The 17125-nt window shown below is 52.5% G+C and overlaps 2 protein-coding genes across 3 annotated transcripts in view; one reads left to right on the top strand and one right to left on the bottom strand.

Annotated features, from left to right (window-relative positions):
* The window catches only part of LTBP2 (latent transforming growth factor beta binding protein 2), a 70662-nt gene extending 59269 nt beyond the window's left edge, over positions 1-11393 (top strand). For both annotated transcript variants that reach the window (XM_063398991.1, XM_063398990.1), the window contains exons 22-35: positions 945-1067; positions 1371-1496; positions 1589-1711; positions 1940-2071; positions 3028-3153; positions 3903-4046; positions 4321-4512; positions 4629-4709; positions 5310-5438; positions 5673-5813; positions 6059-6226; positions 6704-6967; positions 7195-7344; positions 10539-11393. In XM_063398991.1, coding sequence (XP_063255061.1) covers positions 945-1067; positions 1371-1496; positions 1589-1711; positions 1940-2071; positions 3028-3153; positions 3903-4046; positions 4321-4512; positions 4629-4709; positions 5310-5438; positions 5673-5813; positions 6059-6226; positions 6704-6967; positions 7195-7344; positions 10539-10705 — 2066 coding nt within the window. In that variant the 3' untranslated portion in view covers positions 10706-11393. The remainder of the gene's footprint in view (positions 1-944; positions 1068-1370; positions 1497-1588; positions 1712-1939; positions 2072-3027; positions 3154-3902; positions 4047-4320; positions 4513-4628; positions 4710-5309; positions 5439-5672; positions 5814-6058; positions 6227-6703; positions 6968-7194; positions 7345-10538) is intronic.
* A 623-nt stretch (positions 11394-12016) lies between these two features.
* NPC2 (NPC intracellular cholesterol transporter 2) lies at positions 12017-14160 on the bottom strand. Its single transcript, XM_063398992.1, has 4 exons — positions 13999-14160; positions 13802-13909; positions 13439-13611; positions 12017-12824 (listed from the first exon to the last, which is right to left on the bottom strand). Exons 1-4 carry the CDS (start codon positions 14081-14083, stop codon positions 12738-12740), a joined length of 453 nt encoding a protein of 150 aa, XP_063255062.1. The 5' UTR covers positions 14084-14160; the 3' UTR covers positions 12017-12737.
* Between the last annotated feature and the right edge of the window lie 2965 nt (positions 14161-17125).

Raw genomic sequence — 17125 nt, 5'->3', positions numbered from 1 at the left:
GTGTAGTGTTCTCCCATGCTTGCCCCTATCTCAAGGGCTGCAGGCAGTCTGCTGGCATCTTGCAGCCCTCTCTTATGAGGGAAAGTGTTCCTCCCTCCTCTGCTGTGAGCAAAATCCTCAGAATGCCAGCAGATTCTGGCCAAGGCCTGAGAGAGTAGGGTGAGAGAGGGTTGGTGGAGAGCTCTGCAGTTGAGTAAGAGTTGTAGGCCCCTGGACAGCTCTTCCATGAGGAGGACATTGTAGGCAAGTCTGTCAAGTGAGAAAGCAGAGCCTTGGAAGGTTGGACTGGTGCTGCATTGCTCTGCTGGTGTTTGCTTTTGTGCAGTTGGCTGAAGAGAGGATTAGTCAACAACTGTGACTCTGCACTGGCCTCTTGGTGGTTGTCGTATGCAGAGCAGAGTTCTGCTGGAGACAGACACTGGGGTTAGCAGTATCCCTGTGCTCACAGAACCACTGAATGTCTAAGGCTGGAGGAGACCTCTGGAGGTCATCTCATCCAACACACTGCTCAAGCAGAGCCACTAAGAGCTGTCTGCCCAGGACTACATCCAGATAGTTTTTCAGTTTTTTCAAGAAGGGATACTCGACAGTGTCTTTGGGCAACTTAGGCCAGTGCTCTGCCACTGTCACAGGAGGAGAGTGTTCAGGCAGGACCTCCTGTATTTCAGTTTGTGCCCCTTGCCTTTGGTCCCGTCATTGGGCACCACTTAATTGGTGCTGGGATAGTGTTTTGCTGGTCCCTATGGTGAAAGGGAGTGAAGAATCTGGGCTGAATCTGAACACCCTGGTAATAGGGTGTTCTCTACCTTCTTCTCACTGTGATGGGATGGTCTGGGAGGACAGCTCAAACCCACTTTGCAAGTCAACAGCTGGGTGATGGAGATCTTCCCCAGTGGTGGCAAGAGCTGGGGCCTCATTCTGTGCTGTGCCCTTCCTCTTGGCAGATCTGGATGAGTGTGAGGACCCTGCAGTTCAGTGCCTGGGGGGAGAGTGCAGAAACACACTGGGCTCCTATGAGTGCCACTGCCCGACTGGCTTTGAGCTCATCAATGGCACTGTATGTGAAGGTATGAACCCCATCCATGCAGTCCTCTGGGTCCACTACATACTGGATCCCTCTTCTTTCTCAGCAGGGAGGGTGTTGGTGCCAAGGCAAGTGATGCCACCATGCATGGCACATCCGTAAGGCTGTAGTCAAATTCAGGCTCACCATGGACAGGGAAGATCTCTGTTTCCATGACAAGAAAACAAGGGGCCAGGAGCCCTTTGAGGACTGCCTTTAAGAGACTGGGAACAGGGAATCCATGTGGCTTTGGTGAAGGATGTACCCCAGGGCTGGGTGCGTGGTCCTGATTCTGCTCCCTCTGCAGATGTGAATGAATGCCTGAACAGTGAGATCTGTAGTCCCAATGGCGAATGTCTCAACAGTCATGGATCCTACTTCTGCATTTGTGCTCCTGGCTTCTCTAATGTGGCTGGTGGAGTCAGCTGCCAAGGTGAGTTGGAGGGTGGCAGGTCCTCAGGTCCCGCCCTCTGCTTCCTGCCCTGCTGTGAGATCCAGGTTGATGTTTCTGTCTTGATTTCACAGATGTGGATGAATGTGCAGACAAGTCCCTGTGCTCACAAGGCCAGTGTCTGAACACAGAAGGCTCCTACAGATGTCTGTGTGAAAATGGATTCAAACACTCCCAGGAGACTGATGATTGCGTGGGTGAGAGCCCATTGCTGGGGTGATCAGCCTTCCAGAATGTGGGGGGACGAATGAAGCCAATGCAGGGGGAGGGCGGTTCTGCTCCCAGCACTTAAAGTTGCTGGTGACTTGTAAGGAGGATTAGCACTGATTCAAGGCTTCTGACCAGCTAAAGCAGACCCAGTTGCTGCATTGAACAAGCAGGGTCCCCATCTGACCATCCTCATCCCCTTGCTCTCCTCCCTGCAGACGTGGATGAGTGTAAAGAATACGGGGATGCCATCTGCGGCACGTGGCGGTGCCAGAACAGCCTGGGCTCCTACCGCTGTATCATGGGCTGCCAGCCTGGCTTCCACTGGACCCCCTTGGGTGACTGCATTGGTGAGTACAGCCCTGCGTCTATCTGCCCCGCACCCTGGCAGGAACAGGGTGGCTGTGGGACATCTCTGCCAGAGGCACAGGGGAGAAGGAGGAGGAGGAAATGTGGGGCTGGTGGAAAGGCAGATAATGCTGGGAGTTTGTTTTCTTGGCTGCACTGCCTGCTTGCGTCTAGACTTCTCTCTTCCTGGCATCTGGAACAGACACTGCATTGTGCTGCTTTCCGCTTGGGGAGAGTCCTGGGCAGGTTAGAGCCATTCCAGGCTTGGGGCTGGACCACAGCTCCCTGTAAGCTGTGCTTGCTGGGGCCAGTGCCAGTCACCTGCCTGGCAGGCCTGGGTGAGGGGAAAGCCTGCTGGTAAGAGTGCGTGCTAGGCTGGCGAGTCTCGGTTTGAAGCCCAGGCTCCAGCAAAGAGGAAAGAGCAAAGGGGGTTTTGTAGTTTTTGAGGCTCCCCCAGCTCAGGGAAGGTTGCAGCAGTGAGGAGCTGCTGCCAGCCACTGGACTCTCACTAAGACTCAGCCTTAGCATGTGGAGCTGCTCCTGGCTCCTGGCCTTGGGAACCATGGGCTGTGGACACATAACTGCTCTGACTGCTCCAAGAAAACTTCCATGCAGCACCTGGAGCTTTTAGGCTCTGTGTCCCTTTACACCCCTGCAGGAAACTGCTACCCTCAGTCCCCCTTGCCAGTCACCTCCCATGCTTTCCATCAATTTCCCATTCCCGCCCTATTGCTCTATTCACTCTATTCACACGGCTTCTTTGTGGCTCTTTGTTATAAGAAGCTTCTCTTAATATGCACACTCATAGCAAGATGGGTAACTGGAGCAGCCACACTCACTTCTTCACATCAAGGGAATGCCTGCCCCAGTCCTGGGGTCAGAGCTGAAGGGCCTGAGTAGGGCTGTCCATTGTGAGAAGGGGGGTCTTGGGCAATTCCTGTTTTTGGCTTTGCTGCAGACATTGATGAATGTGCCAATGAGACGCTGTGCGGGAGCCACGGCTTCTGTGAGAACTCAGATGGCTCCTTCCGCTGCCTCTGTGACCGTGGCTATGAGAGCTCACCTTCCGGCCACTACTGCATTGGTGAGTCTGCCAGGATCACTGCCAGTCAGTCAAGGAGAGCCACTGGCAGATGCCAGGCTGTGTGATGGCTCCCAGACCACAGACAGGGACTGCACTCACACATTGAGAATCACACACATGGACAGGGCAGCTCATGGAGTCAAAACCCCTTCTCTTATCACAGCAGATCTTTGGGATTGCAAAGGAGGAGGCTCTGAAAAAGTGAGTGTTTAAACAGTGAACATGGAGCCCTTTTCTGTCCAGGTGGAAAGGAGGTCCTTGGGGAATGGAAGCACTGAAAGTGCTAGGAAGGTACTTTAATGCATGTCTGTAGATAACAGGCAGGGTGTATTATAAGGAAGAAAATTTTCATTGTGAAGACAGGCAGGCAGTGGAACAGTTGCCTGTTATGGTTGTGCAGTTGCCATCCTTGGAGATTTTAAAGACCCAACAAGAAAAACTCTGAGCAGCCTGGTGGGATCCTGTAACTGAGTAGGGGGTTGCACCAGAGTCCTCCAAACCTAGGTGATTCTGTGATCCAGCAACCCACTGGATTTCAGCAAGCTGGAGTTCAGGCTCTGAATCCACTAAGAGCAGGGCATGAGGCTCCTGCTAGACTTGTGTTGAGCCACAGTGTGAACACAGTTCTCAGCTCGTCCCTAGCAGCTTTCATCTCCCTGCTTCAGGGTAACTTCATGCTGCAGCCCGTGCACAGGCTGCCCATGCAGAGGCAGGGCTCCTGCTGCCCACCGCTGCCCCTTGTTTTGCAGATGTGAATGAGTGTGAACTGATGGTCGCCGTGTGTGGAACTGCTCTCTGTGAGAATGTGGAGGGATCCTTTCTGTGCCTCTGCCCCAGTGACCACGAGGAGTACGACACAGAGGCAGGGCGGTGCAAACCCCGAGCGGCTGTGGGTGAGTAGGCAACTGCAACAGAGCACGGGTGGCAGTTAGAGCAGGAGCATGGCAGCCCTGGCTGGAATGGCATAGAGATGAGGGGCTGACAGGGCTGTACTAACCTCTACAGATAATGGGCAAGTTTTTGTCTCGGGAGAGTTCAGAAGCCTGAAAGTGAGGACGTGGGAAGGCCACACTGCTGGGGATGGGTGTGCTCTGGGACCTTCTGGGTATGGGATGCTGTGTTGGGGTGCCAAGGACCCCATCCCGTCCCTGCTCTGCTGTCTTGTAGAGGGATCCGACACACATGCAGCCCACCTCTCTGACAGCGCAGAGCGCAAGCAGTGTTACTACCACATCAGCGACGTGCGCCTGTGTGACAGCGTCCTGGCCAAGAACATCACCAAGGAGGAGTGCTGCTGTACTGTGGGGGCAGCCTGGGGTGACAACTGTGAGACTTACCCCTGCCCCATCCCAGGCACAGGTAGGACTGTGGCCCCACCGCAGCAGGCAGTGCTCTGCCTGCCAGCTCCACCTTGATTGCACTAATGAACTGCTTCTTTTCTTTCCATCTCCTCTTGGCATCTGTCTCTTGGTCAGTGGAGTACCAAGAAATCTGCCCTCTTGGGAAGGGCTATATTCCCCAGGAAGATCTGCTCTCAGGAAAAGTCTCTTTCACAGGTACTAGCACCTTTTCTTTCATTTCTTCCAGGGGGAAGAGGGAGAGCGCTATGTAAAACCCTGTATGAAAATGCATTGATACAACTATCTCCCCAGGCCTGTTGTGGGGGATGCTAACATCCTGCTGCTGTTCTCCCCATTCCAGAGAAATCCCAGACTCCTGTATTGTTGAGCTGGAAGTGCCCCTCTCTCCAGTTCTGCCTTGTTGCTGGCAGTGATTCTTGGTGCAAGTCTCTCATTATGAACCAGGGATGGGGACCATTAAGACACAGCTCTTCTAGTTACTGATCAGATCTCCCAGTGGCCAGCTTGCACAGTCTTTGGCACTTCACATCCATGAGGGTTGTGTGCTTAAGACACACATGGATTTCCTATTTGTTAAAGTGTCCTGCTCACAGCATCCCTCCTCCTGCTCTGGCTGGAGGTGCTTCTCCCTCTGCTCCCATGTGTGGTGCCTGTGGGAGAGGTGGGGGGCTCACTCAGGGACCTGTCAGCAATCTAGGGTACTGTGACAGCTTTCTGCAGGTGTAGCAGCCAGCCCACCTTGCTTCCATGGCTCTGCTTCTTGAGACATTTGCCCTCCCTCCATCCCTCTTTCAGACATGGATGAGTGTGAGATATTTGGCTCAGAGTTCTGCCGCAATGGACAATGTTTGAACACGGTGCCGGGCTACAAGTGCTTCTGTCGTACAGGATACTTCTATGACTCCAGCAGGCTTGAGTGTGTTGGTAAGATGGCCTCAAAGAGCAGTGGGCACCCCACTGTGCACGGGAGGACAGCCGTGCTGCTGCACCCAGACTTGTCCCTGCTGGGCTGGGTCTGAGTAACAGGCTTCCTGGGACCTTCCTGGGGAACAAGAGAGTAGGGCCCGCGGCCCGTGAGGTCCCTGTTTGGGCAGGGAAAGGGTCACATTGCTCATGTCTGCCAGCCTGAAACATTGCTCTGTCCTTGTGTGTGGGCAGATCAGGATGAGTGTCAGAATGAAGTGTACTGCATCAACGGCGAGTGTCTGAACACAGAAGGCTCCTACCACTGCTTCTGCAGCCTCCCTCTTGTGCTGGATGCCACTGGCAATCGGTGTGTGAATTTCTCCAGCAGGGCAGGTGAGCCTGATCCCTCACTGTAGCACACCTTTGCCCCACACATCCTGTCCCATGACTGCATCCTCCAAGAGGGAGCAGTGGGTGAGGACCTGGTGTCTGGCTAAGGTGTGTCAGCACCAGCACAGGCTGCAGCCAGGGCAGGGAAGAGGCAAGAGCTGGGATACATGGTCATCCCTCTTGAGACAAGATGGACAGGCACTCTTCTGGATGGTTTGCATGGCGTTCTTTGCTTGTGTCACTCACAGATGCCTTGGAGGAGTATGAAATCCACCTGGATGTCTGCTGGCAGACTGTTGCTGACTACATCTGCCAAGATCTGCTGCATGGCCAGCAGACCACGTACACTGAGTGTTGCTGCCGGCTTGGCGAAGCCTGGGGCCAGAACTGTGCACTTTGTCCCCACAGGTCTTCTGGTAAGTTGGGCAGCACGGGCAAGCCTCTCCCAGCAGAGGTGGGAGTGGGCTGGGCTGCCTCTTGTCACGCCATGCAGGTCTGCTGCATAAGATCTCTGTGTTGCTGGTAACCCCACACACACTTCTCCAGGGCTCACCTGCACCAGTGGGTAGAATGTACTGAAACTGGTTCACTGCAAGTCCAAAGTATTTGAGGGGACAGTTGCCCTGTGCATCCCACTGCTTCTGCATACGTTAGGAGGTGTGGTTGCTGGGGATGGGAGCACCCTGGGAATTGGGGTTCTTGCTGCTCAAGAACCTGCAGGCCTCAGACAGGAGCTAGTCTTCTTGAAAATCAACACACTACAGAGCTGCAGCTTTGGAGGGCACTGAATGCAGGCCTGGCTCAGCTGAACCAGTGTGGATGCACACCCTCTGGCCGTATAGTGGACCTTGAACCAGGCTGCACTGACCCTTCCTTTTCCTCACCACCTGTAGCTGATTTTGCTTTCCTGTGTAATGGGGCCAGTGAAGACAGAGAGAGAGGGGCTGAGCTCCAGGAAAGACCTAGGTATGAGTATGGACCGGGCTTGGAAGATCCCCACTATGGCCTTCCCAGCCCCTACTACAACTACCTGGAGGCTGAGTATGGAAGCCCCGACGCTGGTTTCCCTCGGAGGGAGCCCAGCAGTGAGTTTCGTGGCAGCCCTCTCCACCATGGCCCAGTGCGGTCTCCACCCCGCTACCTGCCCAGCCAAACTGGTGAGTATTGCAGACACAGAGGAGTGCCTCCCCACCTGGACTGTGTCCACGGGGACTGCCTCGTAGTTCCCACCCTGGCCGGGCTGCCCAGGCTTGGAGCAAGCTCTGTTCCTGCCTGTTCTGAGTCAGTCCTGGCGTCACCAGCACCGTCTTGCTGTGTGCCCAATATTCCCTTTGTGGCTCGGCTGAGGCTCACCCTGCTCTGATCCCACCTTGCCGCCCTCCAGGTCTCTACGAGGGCTTCGAGGGGCTGCAGGCGGAGGAATGCGGGATCCTCAATGGCTGCGAGAACGGGCGCTGCGTGCGCGTCCCGGAGGGATACACCTGCGACTGCTTCGACGGCTTCCAGCTGGACATGACCCGCATGGCCTGCGTGGGTGAGTGAGGGCCCGCTGCCCTGGCCGCGGCTGCTCCCTGCCGGCGCCAGCCGGGACGGCAGCAGGAGCAGTCCCCCTCTCCTTCCGATTCCTTTCCACACGGCTGGGAGGGCCCTCGAGGGGGTTCAGCCGGCCACTTTCTGCTGGCAGCTAGGTAAGAGCAGCTGTGGCCCTCACCGAGAGCGGTCTCCTGTCTTCTCATACCACTCTTGGACATCACAAGCCATTGTTACTGTGAATAATGTCCTCTACATTTCCCACTGCCCTGGTGAAATTCCTCACTTTCCACCCTGCCCCATGAAACACGGTTTCTAAATCTTCTCTCTGCATTTCCTCTACATCTCTTTGCCCTGTCTCCATCCTTCTCGCATTATATGTCCCCAAGCCAGCTGAGACCTCAGACACGCAACAGAGCAGATGAAGACCCTCTCTTTTTCCTTAGGCACGGCACTTACTCCAACTCAGGGCATCCTTATTGTGCAATGCAATGGCGCAGCTTCTTCATACAGAACCCATGGTCTTTACCACCCCAAAAATCAGCTATGAAAATGGCTGCCTGAGATGTTACTCCCTCTTCTGCATTTGTGCACTGTTTTCATTTTCTTGGCCACAGTGCTTTGCATTTGCCTTCAGGGAATTTTGTCTGGTTGAATTTGGACCACTTCTCTATCAGAGTAAGTCTGAACCCTGCAAAGTGCTTGCAGTCTGGCATCACACACATATATTTTATAAGCATGGGGATTCTTCCTGTGTCCACTTTAATGACAACACTTGCATGGAGTACGAGTAAGAACAGACCACTGCAGCCTGTGCTTTAAAGGTTTTTTGTTGTAACAGCCAGGTATTTCTAATTGTCTTTGGAGTGCAGCTGGCAGTCCATTGTGCAATTGCCACAGTTTAATCTAGAGGGAATTTTCTCAATCTGTTTGAATGTGTCATGTGAGAGTGTGTTGAAATCCTCACCATGGCCAAGGCACATCATATCCACCACTTCTCCCTTATCTGACAGGCCAGTTATCAGGTCAGGAAAGAGAACCAGATTGGCTTAATGTAATCAGGCCTTAACTGATCTGCACCAGGTATTTAATGATCCTGTTTAGATCCTTTAGAGGGTTATGAACTAATCACTCTCAAACCTGAACTGCTTAGGGGTGAGCAGACTGTAATTCTGGATTTTCACTTCTCTGTTTTTGAAGGTGGTTTTGAGATTTATCCTTTGTTGCTTTTCTGAGGCCTCCTTTATGCTCCCATCTCAGAGAGTACTGCCAACTTTTTGGGGACTGCAGGCAGCATTAGGCATGTGACCTTGCATTGCTGCAGACCTTTATGGATGTAACTGCTTTATATCTGATTGTTGAACCTCTCCATCACAGTGTGGCCTCTCCCTCCCTGTGCTCCTGCACCCTTGTTTAAACACTTCAAACATGGTCTGTGCCCTGTCTGATCACCACGAGTGTTTTTATCATGGCTGGAACAAAGCCTGTGTTAGCTGCTCCAGCCAGCTCGACTGGCTTTTGTTTCCTCTGTTGATAAGAAATAGACTGACATTCCCCATTGTTTTCTGCTGACATATTTATGGAGCTTTTGCTTGATGCCTTTTCTGTCCTGAACCAACTAGGCCTCATTTCACACTGGAGCCTGTTTTTTCTCCTTTCAGTTCTCCTGCTTGCTTCTTAGTCATCACCATGTTTTTACCTTGCTGACTTCAGGCCTTTAGAATACTCCTGCAGCTGCTGCAGCACTTCCCCTCTCACTCACCTATGGCAACAGCTTACCCATAAGGTGGGCTGTGTGTCCCCACCCCTGCCCAAGTGGGCAAACTCCAGGACTTGGTGCAGACTGCTAGCAACACTATGCTGTTGCTTTTGGCTTTTGGGTCTCCCTGGGCTAAAGTGTCCTTGTTTCATTTCTCCTCTCAATTTGGTGGCCAACCAGCCTGCCTGCTCTTTCAGCTTTTACTTTCTGTTGCTTCTGAGGCTGCAAAAAACATCTCCCTTGATGTGGCTGACTTCCCCTTGCGCTTCTGAGCAAGCCATCCTGTTCATGGCAGTGTCTGATCCTGAGGTTTAATGTGAGTCCAGTGTCAGTTCAACAATTGGTTTGGCTGTGTGTGAAGACTACCTTGTTCCACAGGCTCTCCCCTTTCATGTTTCCCCTCTCCATCTTCCTCCTGTGACTCCTGCGCTCTCTTTTACCTTCCTGAAAATTTTGCTTCCAGCATCCCTCCCTAGGGTTGCACTTCTCTTTCTTTGTCCGATGGCCCCCTTCACCTATGCTAGGGATAATCCAAGGTCCCTGAGGTGGCAGAGCACTTTGGTCCTCCCATGGTCCTTTGGCTACTGCTGGGGCCTTTTCTCTCCCTTGAGTGGCCAGCTGAATCCATCAGCTGCTCTCCACTCCCAGCTGATCAGCAGGGGTTGAGTCTGGAGTTTGTGGTGAGGGGGGTTGGGCCTGCCTTGGGAGGGATTTGGGCTCTAGAGGTCCTGTGGGTGCAAACAGCGGTTCTGGTGTTGTACATGGGTGCTCTCTCCAGCTTATGGCCCCAACACAAGTTGGCGTATCTCAAGGCAGGGTGTCTGGGTGAATGCACATATCAGAGCAGACCTGTCACAATAGGGCAGCTGCTGTAGGGCTCACGTGCACACTCCAGCCCGATGAGCTGGCGAACCGAGCCCTTTGGCACAGTTTCCAGGTTAATAAAATAAGCTGTTGTTTGTGCAGCACGAAGTCCCTCTGTGTTTTGGTCCTGGAGATGATAATCGGCCTCTCAGGGCCACCATAATTTGCCTGGTTGACCTTGTTGGATCAGAAAAGGGCATTTTCCAAGTCTAGAAGTGGCCTTTTCCCCAGATCTTAGGCTATTACAACTTGTTAGCCAAAAGCTGCTAACCAGGGGGTATCACCAGCTACAGAGCATGGAGGGACTCTTATCTGGTGTACATGGGGCAGGGTTCAATACTGTGCTGGAGGATACTGGGGATGCTACCCTTGGGTACTGTGGATGTTCTGCAGATATGCTCAGGGCATGGGAGGCTGGTGAGGTCACTGTGGACATCCTGAAGGTACTGACTGGGAGACAGGGCAGGCAGAACCGGTGTGGGAGGGCCAGGGGGGATGGCAGGGACACAAGGAGATGGCTGTGGGCAGGGACTACTCACTCTACCACCAGCTCAGCCCAATGCTTCTCCTTGCAGATATCAACGAGTGTGAGGAGGTGGGCAGCCCTGAGCCCCTGTGCCGAGGTGGCACCTGCAAGAACACGGAGGGCTCCTACCGCTGCCAATGCTTGCCGGGCTACGTGGCCCTGGCCCGGTCACACCACTGCGTGCCCCAGACAGCCCAGAACCCTGCAGCCGCGTAGCTCTAGGAGAGCAGGGGTGAGGGTGCTCCCCTGCACATGGCTCTGGGACCTGGGAGCAAGAGAAAGGCCTCCCGGGGCTGTGGGTGCTTCGAGGCTCTTTGTTCCTTCCCCTTTGAAGTGCACAGCTTCCCCACCACCTCTCTCTATAGGTCAGGGCTGAGCTCCCAGCCTCTGCACCCCTCTTGGCCCTGTCAGCCCCTGCTCTTCCTGCAGCAGAGCCCACTCCAGCCCTCAGCACCTGTGTCATGGAGGCTCACAGGACACCTTCCCTTGCCACACAGCCCCAGCCTGTCCCCCTCACCCTGCCAAGAAAGGGGGTTCATCCCCCTGCCACTGCTGCACTGACCTAGTGACAAGCCTTACCCACACCGTGGGTGCTGGCCCCACTCCTAGTGAAGCTCCAGCCCCCAGGCCAGAGCTTTAAGATGGGGGTTCCACCCTAGCTTTCTAAAGCTGCTGCCTAACCTTGGGGCATGGGAGAGAGGCCTGAGGGGCCCAAGAGCCAGCTCTCCCTGTGGCCTTTAGTCCCACACTTTGTGCCCCATGCTGGCTGGGCAGGGGGAGCAGGTCTAGCTTCCTTTCTGTAAAGTTGTTGATGGTTATTTTTTTTAATTGAATCTGCTGGAAACTTCTCTCATGTTGTTAAATAAAACATTTATTTTGGGCCCCTGTGGCTCAAGACACTGGGGCTTGTCAGAACTGTGCTTGTCTTGCTTCTGCCAAGAGCAGAACCATCCCACTTGTAGGCCAATTCTTAGCCCTCAAGCTAGCACATAGCTTCTTTCTGCTCCCAAGCCAGAGCAGAGAGTTTTGCCAGGCCAAATCCCCAGCCCAGCACCAGCAGCAGAAGCCAACTGCAGTCGCTGCAGACAGCACAGAAGTTGTAGCTCTTCACACCCTGCCTTGTTCTCACACAAGGGGGTTGCAGTTCCCATATGAGAAAGTGTAGTTACTGCAGCTGGTAAGAGCACTCTGGCAGGTCTAGGAGTTGATTTTCCAGCACCAGAGCCCTCAGTATAAAGACCTTTACCTATGCTGCAACAAGCAAGGCTATGTTCTATGCCACCACCTCTTCAGAGAGCCTTTGCACAATTTCAAGCCTGCATAGGACTAGTAAGGCAGGAGCACAGCCACACATTGCCGGCTGGATATCAGCAACAGAGATGTTTGGCTGCTTCCAGTTCACCCACACTAAGGCCGTGCTCTATTCATGCTTTCAGCTAAGAAGTAAGACCAGCTGAACTCCAACTAGAAGATGCCCAGCCCCTCTGCTTTTCCTCCTGATCCTCTTCACTCAGAGTACAACACAAGCAGATTTTGTCTAGCCTTTATTAAAAGGAAAGTTATAAAAAGAGATTCGGGAGCTCGAAGCAGCTCCAAGTTAGTAGTAGTGCAAACCATTGGTTAGAGAAAGAATCATCCCTGCAGAGACATTGAACGCCATTTGGCTTTGCATCCACAAAAAGGAAGTTTTCCCAGCTGGAGTCCTGCGGCTTGAGCAGAGGCCCAGGACATAGCAGGCTGTCAGCTCAGGGAAAGACTCCTCTCCTTCCCTCTGCTTCAGCTCCATGGATAGTAAATGCAGATCCCAGGGGCATCCTGATCACAACAGAGCAGGAGAAACACAGGAGGATGGATGCAACTGGCATTCTAGAAGAGGCACTGAAGGGTTACCAGGTAGCAGCTCAGACAGTAATAGCCAGGTTCATCACTAAGAAATTCCTTTGTGAGCAAAGACAGCTCCATGTCTAACAGATGAAGTGCCTCCACAGAGCGGCTGGAGGATGATACTCCATCACTCCTGCAGCAGACACTGCTGCCCTTTGAGCTGCTAGGAAAACACCTCAGGGGTGTCACCTGAACACAGGAAGAGCACTCTGCCATGGGCTGATCTTGCAAGGAACACAGTGCTGGCTGCTCAGAGGCTGCAGAGCTCTGAAGAAAGCAATAAGAAATGTTTATGTAATAAAAGAATTTGGCCTGTGTTGTTTCTGGTTTTCCTCTCCCCAAGCCCTACTAAAGGCAAAGCTCCTCAGCTGGTAATCTGCACTGGTATCTTCCAGCAGAACAACATCTGGTCCTGGTCATCTACCAGCTCCCACTTCACAATCAGTTTGATCTGAAAGAGAGAGGAGCAGAGGAAAATAAGTATGTTCAGGAAATCTTAAGGCAAGGGCATGGGGAGAAAAGTTATCAGTTATGTCGAACAAGGAGGCCCTGGGAGGTCCTGCACAAAGAGGACAGAGCTGGGGCCTTGCCCTTGCATGCAGGAGGTGGGTCACACTCATGCAGTGATTCCTGGAATACTATCTGTGGATGGAGAGGGCTCAGTTACATGACACAGGAGACCTTCACACACTGCTGTTGAATTCCCACTCCCTGAGAAAGTAGAGTGGAAACACCCTGCAGCATCCCCAGCTGAACTGCCCTCCAGTCAAGTACACCCAGTCTGGGCATGCATGCAGCAGGCTCTGGTGGGAAGCACGGCACAGGAAGATACCGGAGCAGCTGAAGCCACTTCTCAGCAGCTGGAGCTAGGCTGCTTCCTTCACTGGGTCTGTCCCAAAGTGGGAACTTGAAACTAGAGTCATACAGCAGAAAGAACACCAGGCTATCTACAGAGTCTACTCTCTCTCACCAGAACATAACAAGTGTCTTCACTCAAAGGCAGGTGGTGAGACTGCCCCAGTATAGGCAGTAGCTGTGAAGCTGACCAGCTGCCTGCATACTTACACTGGGGTACTCGCTCTTCACAGGGAGTTTGTTCAGGTAGCTGTAGGAGCGGCCCTTATGAATGGGGCACTGGATCCCGGACTTGCATCCATCAGGCTCAGGAATAGGGAAGGGTACGTCCACGCGCAGCATCTCCCCGTACACCTTCGCTTTACTGCCCTGGCTCTCGATCTCTGCAAAACAAGGAGAACACACGTATACAACACGTGCCCTTCACATACGCCAGAGGCTGCAAGAACACAACTAAGGGACACTCCTCCTCCCACCCAGATCCTTCTCCAGCCACCCTTGTCCCCTCCCAGCAGTGGGACACAGAGGGGATCACCTGCCCCTGCCCACTCCCACTGGGGATGTGCTCCTTACTGCTGGCGAAGGTGACGTTGATGCTGTAGGATGTTCCCTTGTGGAGCAGGCAGGGCTGAGTGGGGCAGGGGCTCACGTTCACCTCCTGGATGCTGCCGTCTACGGAACCTGCAAGGAAGAGTCGGGATCACCGGGCCATCTCCGCCTGCTGCTGCACTCCTCCCGCTGCCCCGCGGCCGCGGGCAGCAGCCACTCACCGCAGTCAATGAAGCGGAGGGGCTCGGCCAGGGCGGTGGCGGCGGCGCCCAGCGCCAGGAGCAGGGCGAGCGGGGACGGCACCATGGCGGCGGCGGCGGCGGGCACGGCGGCGGCGGCTCTGGCTCCGCGGTGTCACATGAGCGGCGGCCCCGCCCGCCGGTCAGCTGGGGCGGGCCCCGCCCGCGGGGCCGGCCCGGAGCCGCCGCGCGTCCCGGGGTTGGCCGGGGGCACGGACCGCCCGCCCCCGCCGCCGCGGCCGGGGCTGCGGCCGGGAAAAGCGTGGTGGGAGCACTGCCGTGACAGGGGACGATAGCACAGTCCGGGAGTGGTGGTGTGCTGGAAGTACAGCCCTTGGACAGACAAACACCGTCTCCAAAAGCGCTGCCGCTGGACATTCCCACTCCTGGGCTGTCCTGGGACAGTCAGTGTCAAAGGCAGCAGCCGGAGGACAGGCTCAGATGCAGGCAGTGCCATGGGCCGGGGAGCTCTTTTGCTGCCCCCACTGAAAAGGGATAAAACATAAAGCCCACAAAGCTGCTGTAGTAGACTCGTCCGTGGCTTTGTTCATACACATCCCATACCTCGTGTTCTGCATGTTGAAAGCTCTTTGCATGAGTGCCAAGAGTTGCATCTGCTGAGTACCTGGCGTGGCTGCACCTTTCACAGAGCACACACGCGTCAGTCCTGTTTCTCAAACTCGTGAATTGCCAGGGACTCCCTGCTTTGTGCTATGGATGCCAAGGCAAACCAGATGACGCTTCAGAAAGCCTTTGACCCAAGCTGAAGGTTACAACTTTTCACCAATTTCACATGGTAGCAAATTTTAGCCTTTCTGGGATCATGTCAGAACACAGCAGAGAGGCACGTGAGTGCTGATTTGGTAGGAACATGGCAGAGCTGACACAGCGTCCCCACGTCAGGCCTCTGTGCACAGCCAAGTGACTCAGAAGTGGCACCCCACACTTCGCTCAGGCTGCTGCAATGGGTGTCACATCAGATTGGGGTGTAGGGCTTTTTAATGTTTGGGGTTTTTTTAGATTTCAAATAAGCATTCAGTTTCTAGACACATGCATAGCAGGATGCTTAACGCAGCCCTACGAAAAAACCCTGCTGATTATAAAAAAAAACCCCTGAGATTATACCATGTATTTAACACTACTAGGCACGTTATAACTGACCCAGATAAAGGCTTTTCTCCTTGCACATGGAAAGCATGCCCTTCAAAAGGCTTCCCTTATCCCCATCCTTCAAGTCTTACAGATGGTAAAAAAAGCTGCCTATCTGACTGCTGGTAACAGAACTGCAGTCAGGTCAGAGCAACACCATAAAGTGCTGTTAGTCACACATTCACAGGATAAGCAGTGCTTGGAATTTGCTTGGGAGCAAATTCCACAGTCCATTAAATCAGGATGCCTTCCTGTGAAATAAATGACCACATATCTTTGCTTCAGATGCTTTTACACAATGACAGTGACTATGTACATACAAGACAATACATATTTCAAAGGCTTTGAACTAAAAATCATTGCATCTAGGATCAAAATTAACATATCTATTTCCCCTCCCTGCACCCCAAACTGGAGTAGTAAAAAGCTTAACAAGTCTGTAAATCTACAGCCAAGGCCTTTACAGAAGAAAGAAGCAGAAACCTTCTGCCCAAGGTTTTTAGCTGATATCATACATAACCATGGTGTCAGTTTTGCAATAACATTACTAAAGCTTAAATTCCCCAGGGCAGCACAAGCATCTTGGGCCAAACAGACCTTGCTTTTAGGCACATGCCCCCTGTGACATCTGATAACAGACATAAGCCTCCAGGTTCCCTTGGAGCCAAATATTGTCTAAGAAATATTCAAATCAACTTCAGGCTGATCTCATTATTTTGCAGATGGAGGTCCTTTCAGATTACCAACATCACAGGAAGCTTATGCTGCAGTGCAGAAACACCAGTGGAAAAGACTAAGAAAGCTAGCAGACAAATTTTTTCCAGCAAGACTGATACTAGAGTTAATTTTTGTAGTTCAACCACCTCTATTACCCAAGAAAAAAGCCTGAATTCCACTTCATCAGCTATCTACACATGATTAGTCCAAATCCCTCTAACAGCACAGCACTTGCAGCTCAGTAAAAAGATGCGCTTTCAGGCACTACAGCATCAGTAATACAGCAGGCAAGTTCTCAAGAAAATCCACATGCAGACACTAATCAATTTAACTGTTCTTTCAGCCAGAACATGCTCCTTTTGCTACAGATCGTCAGAATTCCCATTTAAATTCATCACAACCACTCTTGCATTCAACACCATGCCAGAGGTTTCTGAAGCACTGAAAGAAGTTTTGTTTCCCTTCAGATACAAGATAATTTTAGCACCATATTGCAGAGGAGAAAAGAGCAAAATATCTAGAAAATTCAACTCTCAGATAAATCTCTTCAATACAGTGTGCTTAAAGAGAGCTAAAGGAACTCCCCAGACCACGACACCACAAACCGGAATAAGAACAGAAAATCAAAACACAAACTTAAAAACAGATTATGCCCAGCTGTCAGGAATAAGATGACCAACAAAATCAGAACCCAGGAAGGAAGAAAAACTAGACTGTAACTTCATTTAAAAAAAAGTAACCACAGTGATAAGACATGCAAGGCAATAGCTGTTCTCCTTAGCTACCCCCACCTCCCCTTGTCACACCAAAAAGTTGTCCCCAGAGCAAGTCTCTCCTCAGCACAGCAGGTTATTAATTGTATTTACTGTGAGTGATGCTAGCTGTCCTTTTCCTCATTCTTTCAGTCAGCAGTAGTCATCTCAGCAATGTCCCAAACATCCTTGAAGCTGCTTGCCACAATTCTGTCACTTAACGCCTTTCTGTCACTTTAACACAGTAAAAATGCAGGCAGCTCCAAAGTAAGTGTCTGTTTTTTGGGGCTACATCCATTCTCCAAAAGGTGTTCACAGTGAATACAGCCACAACATGGAGAAATGCAACAAGATCAATCTAATACACCCTACAGGAGTGAGAAAGAAAGCCAATGCAATATGGAAAGAAATCAGGCATGATCCCTCCTCGTCTTTCTCCCAGGAGGTTTTCATTCTCTCCTCCAAAGTTGTCAGTGTTTGGGATGCCACAC

The sequence above is a fragment of the Prinia subflava genome, chromosome 5 (assembly GCF_021018805.1).
Source record: "Prinia subflava isolate CZ2003 ecotype Zambia chromosome 5, Cam_Psub_1.2, whole genome shotgun sequence".
NCBI classification, from domain to species: domain Eukaryota; kingdom Metazoa; phylum Chordata; class Aves; order Passeriformes; family Cisticolidae; genus Prinia; species Prinia subflava.
This window is presented reverse-complemented; position numbering and strand designations above follow the sequence as displayed.

Bases quoted from the DNA above. Each gene is read 5' to 3' on its own strand.
- NPC2 (XM_063398992.1), bottom strand. From the start codon at position 14,083: ATGGTGCCGTCCCCGCTCGCCCTGCTCCTGGCGCTGGGCGCCGCCGCC. The intron at 13,612-13,801 runs GTAAGGAGCACA...CTTGTTTTGCAG, and splicing joins CAACGTCACCTTCGCCAGCA to AGATCGAGAGCCAGGGCAGT. The intron at 12,825-13,438 runs GTAAGTATGCAG...TCTCTCTTTCAG, and splicing joins TGAAGAGCGAGTACCCCAGT to ATCAAACTGATTGTGAAGTG.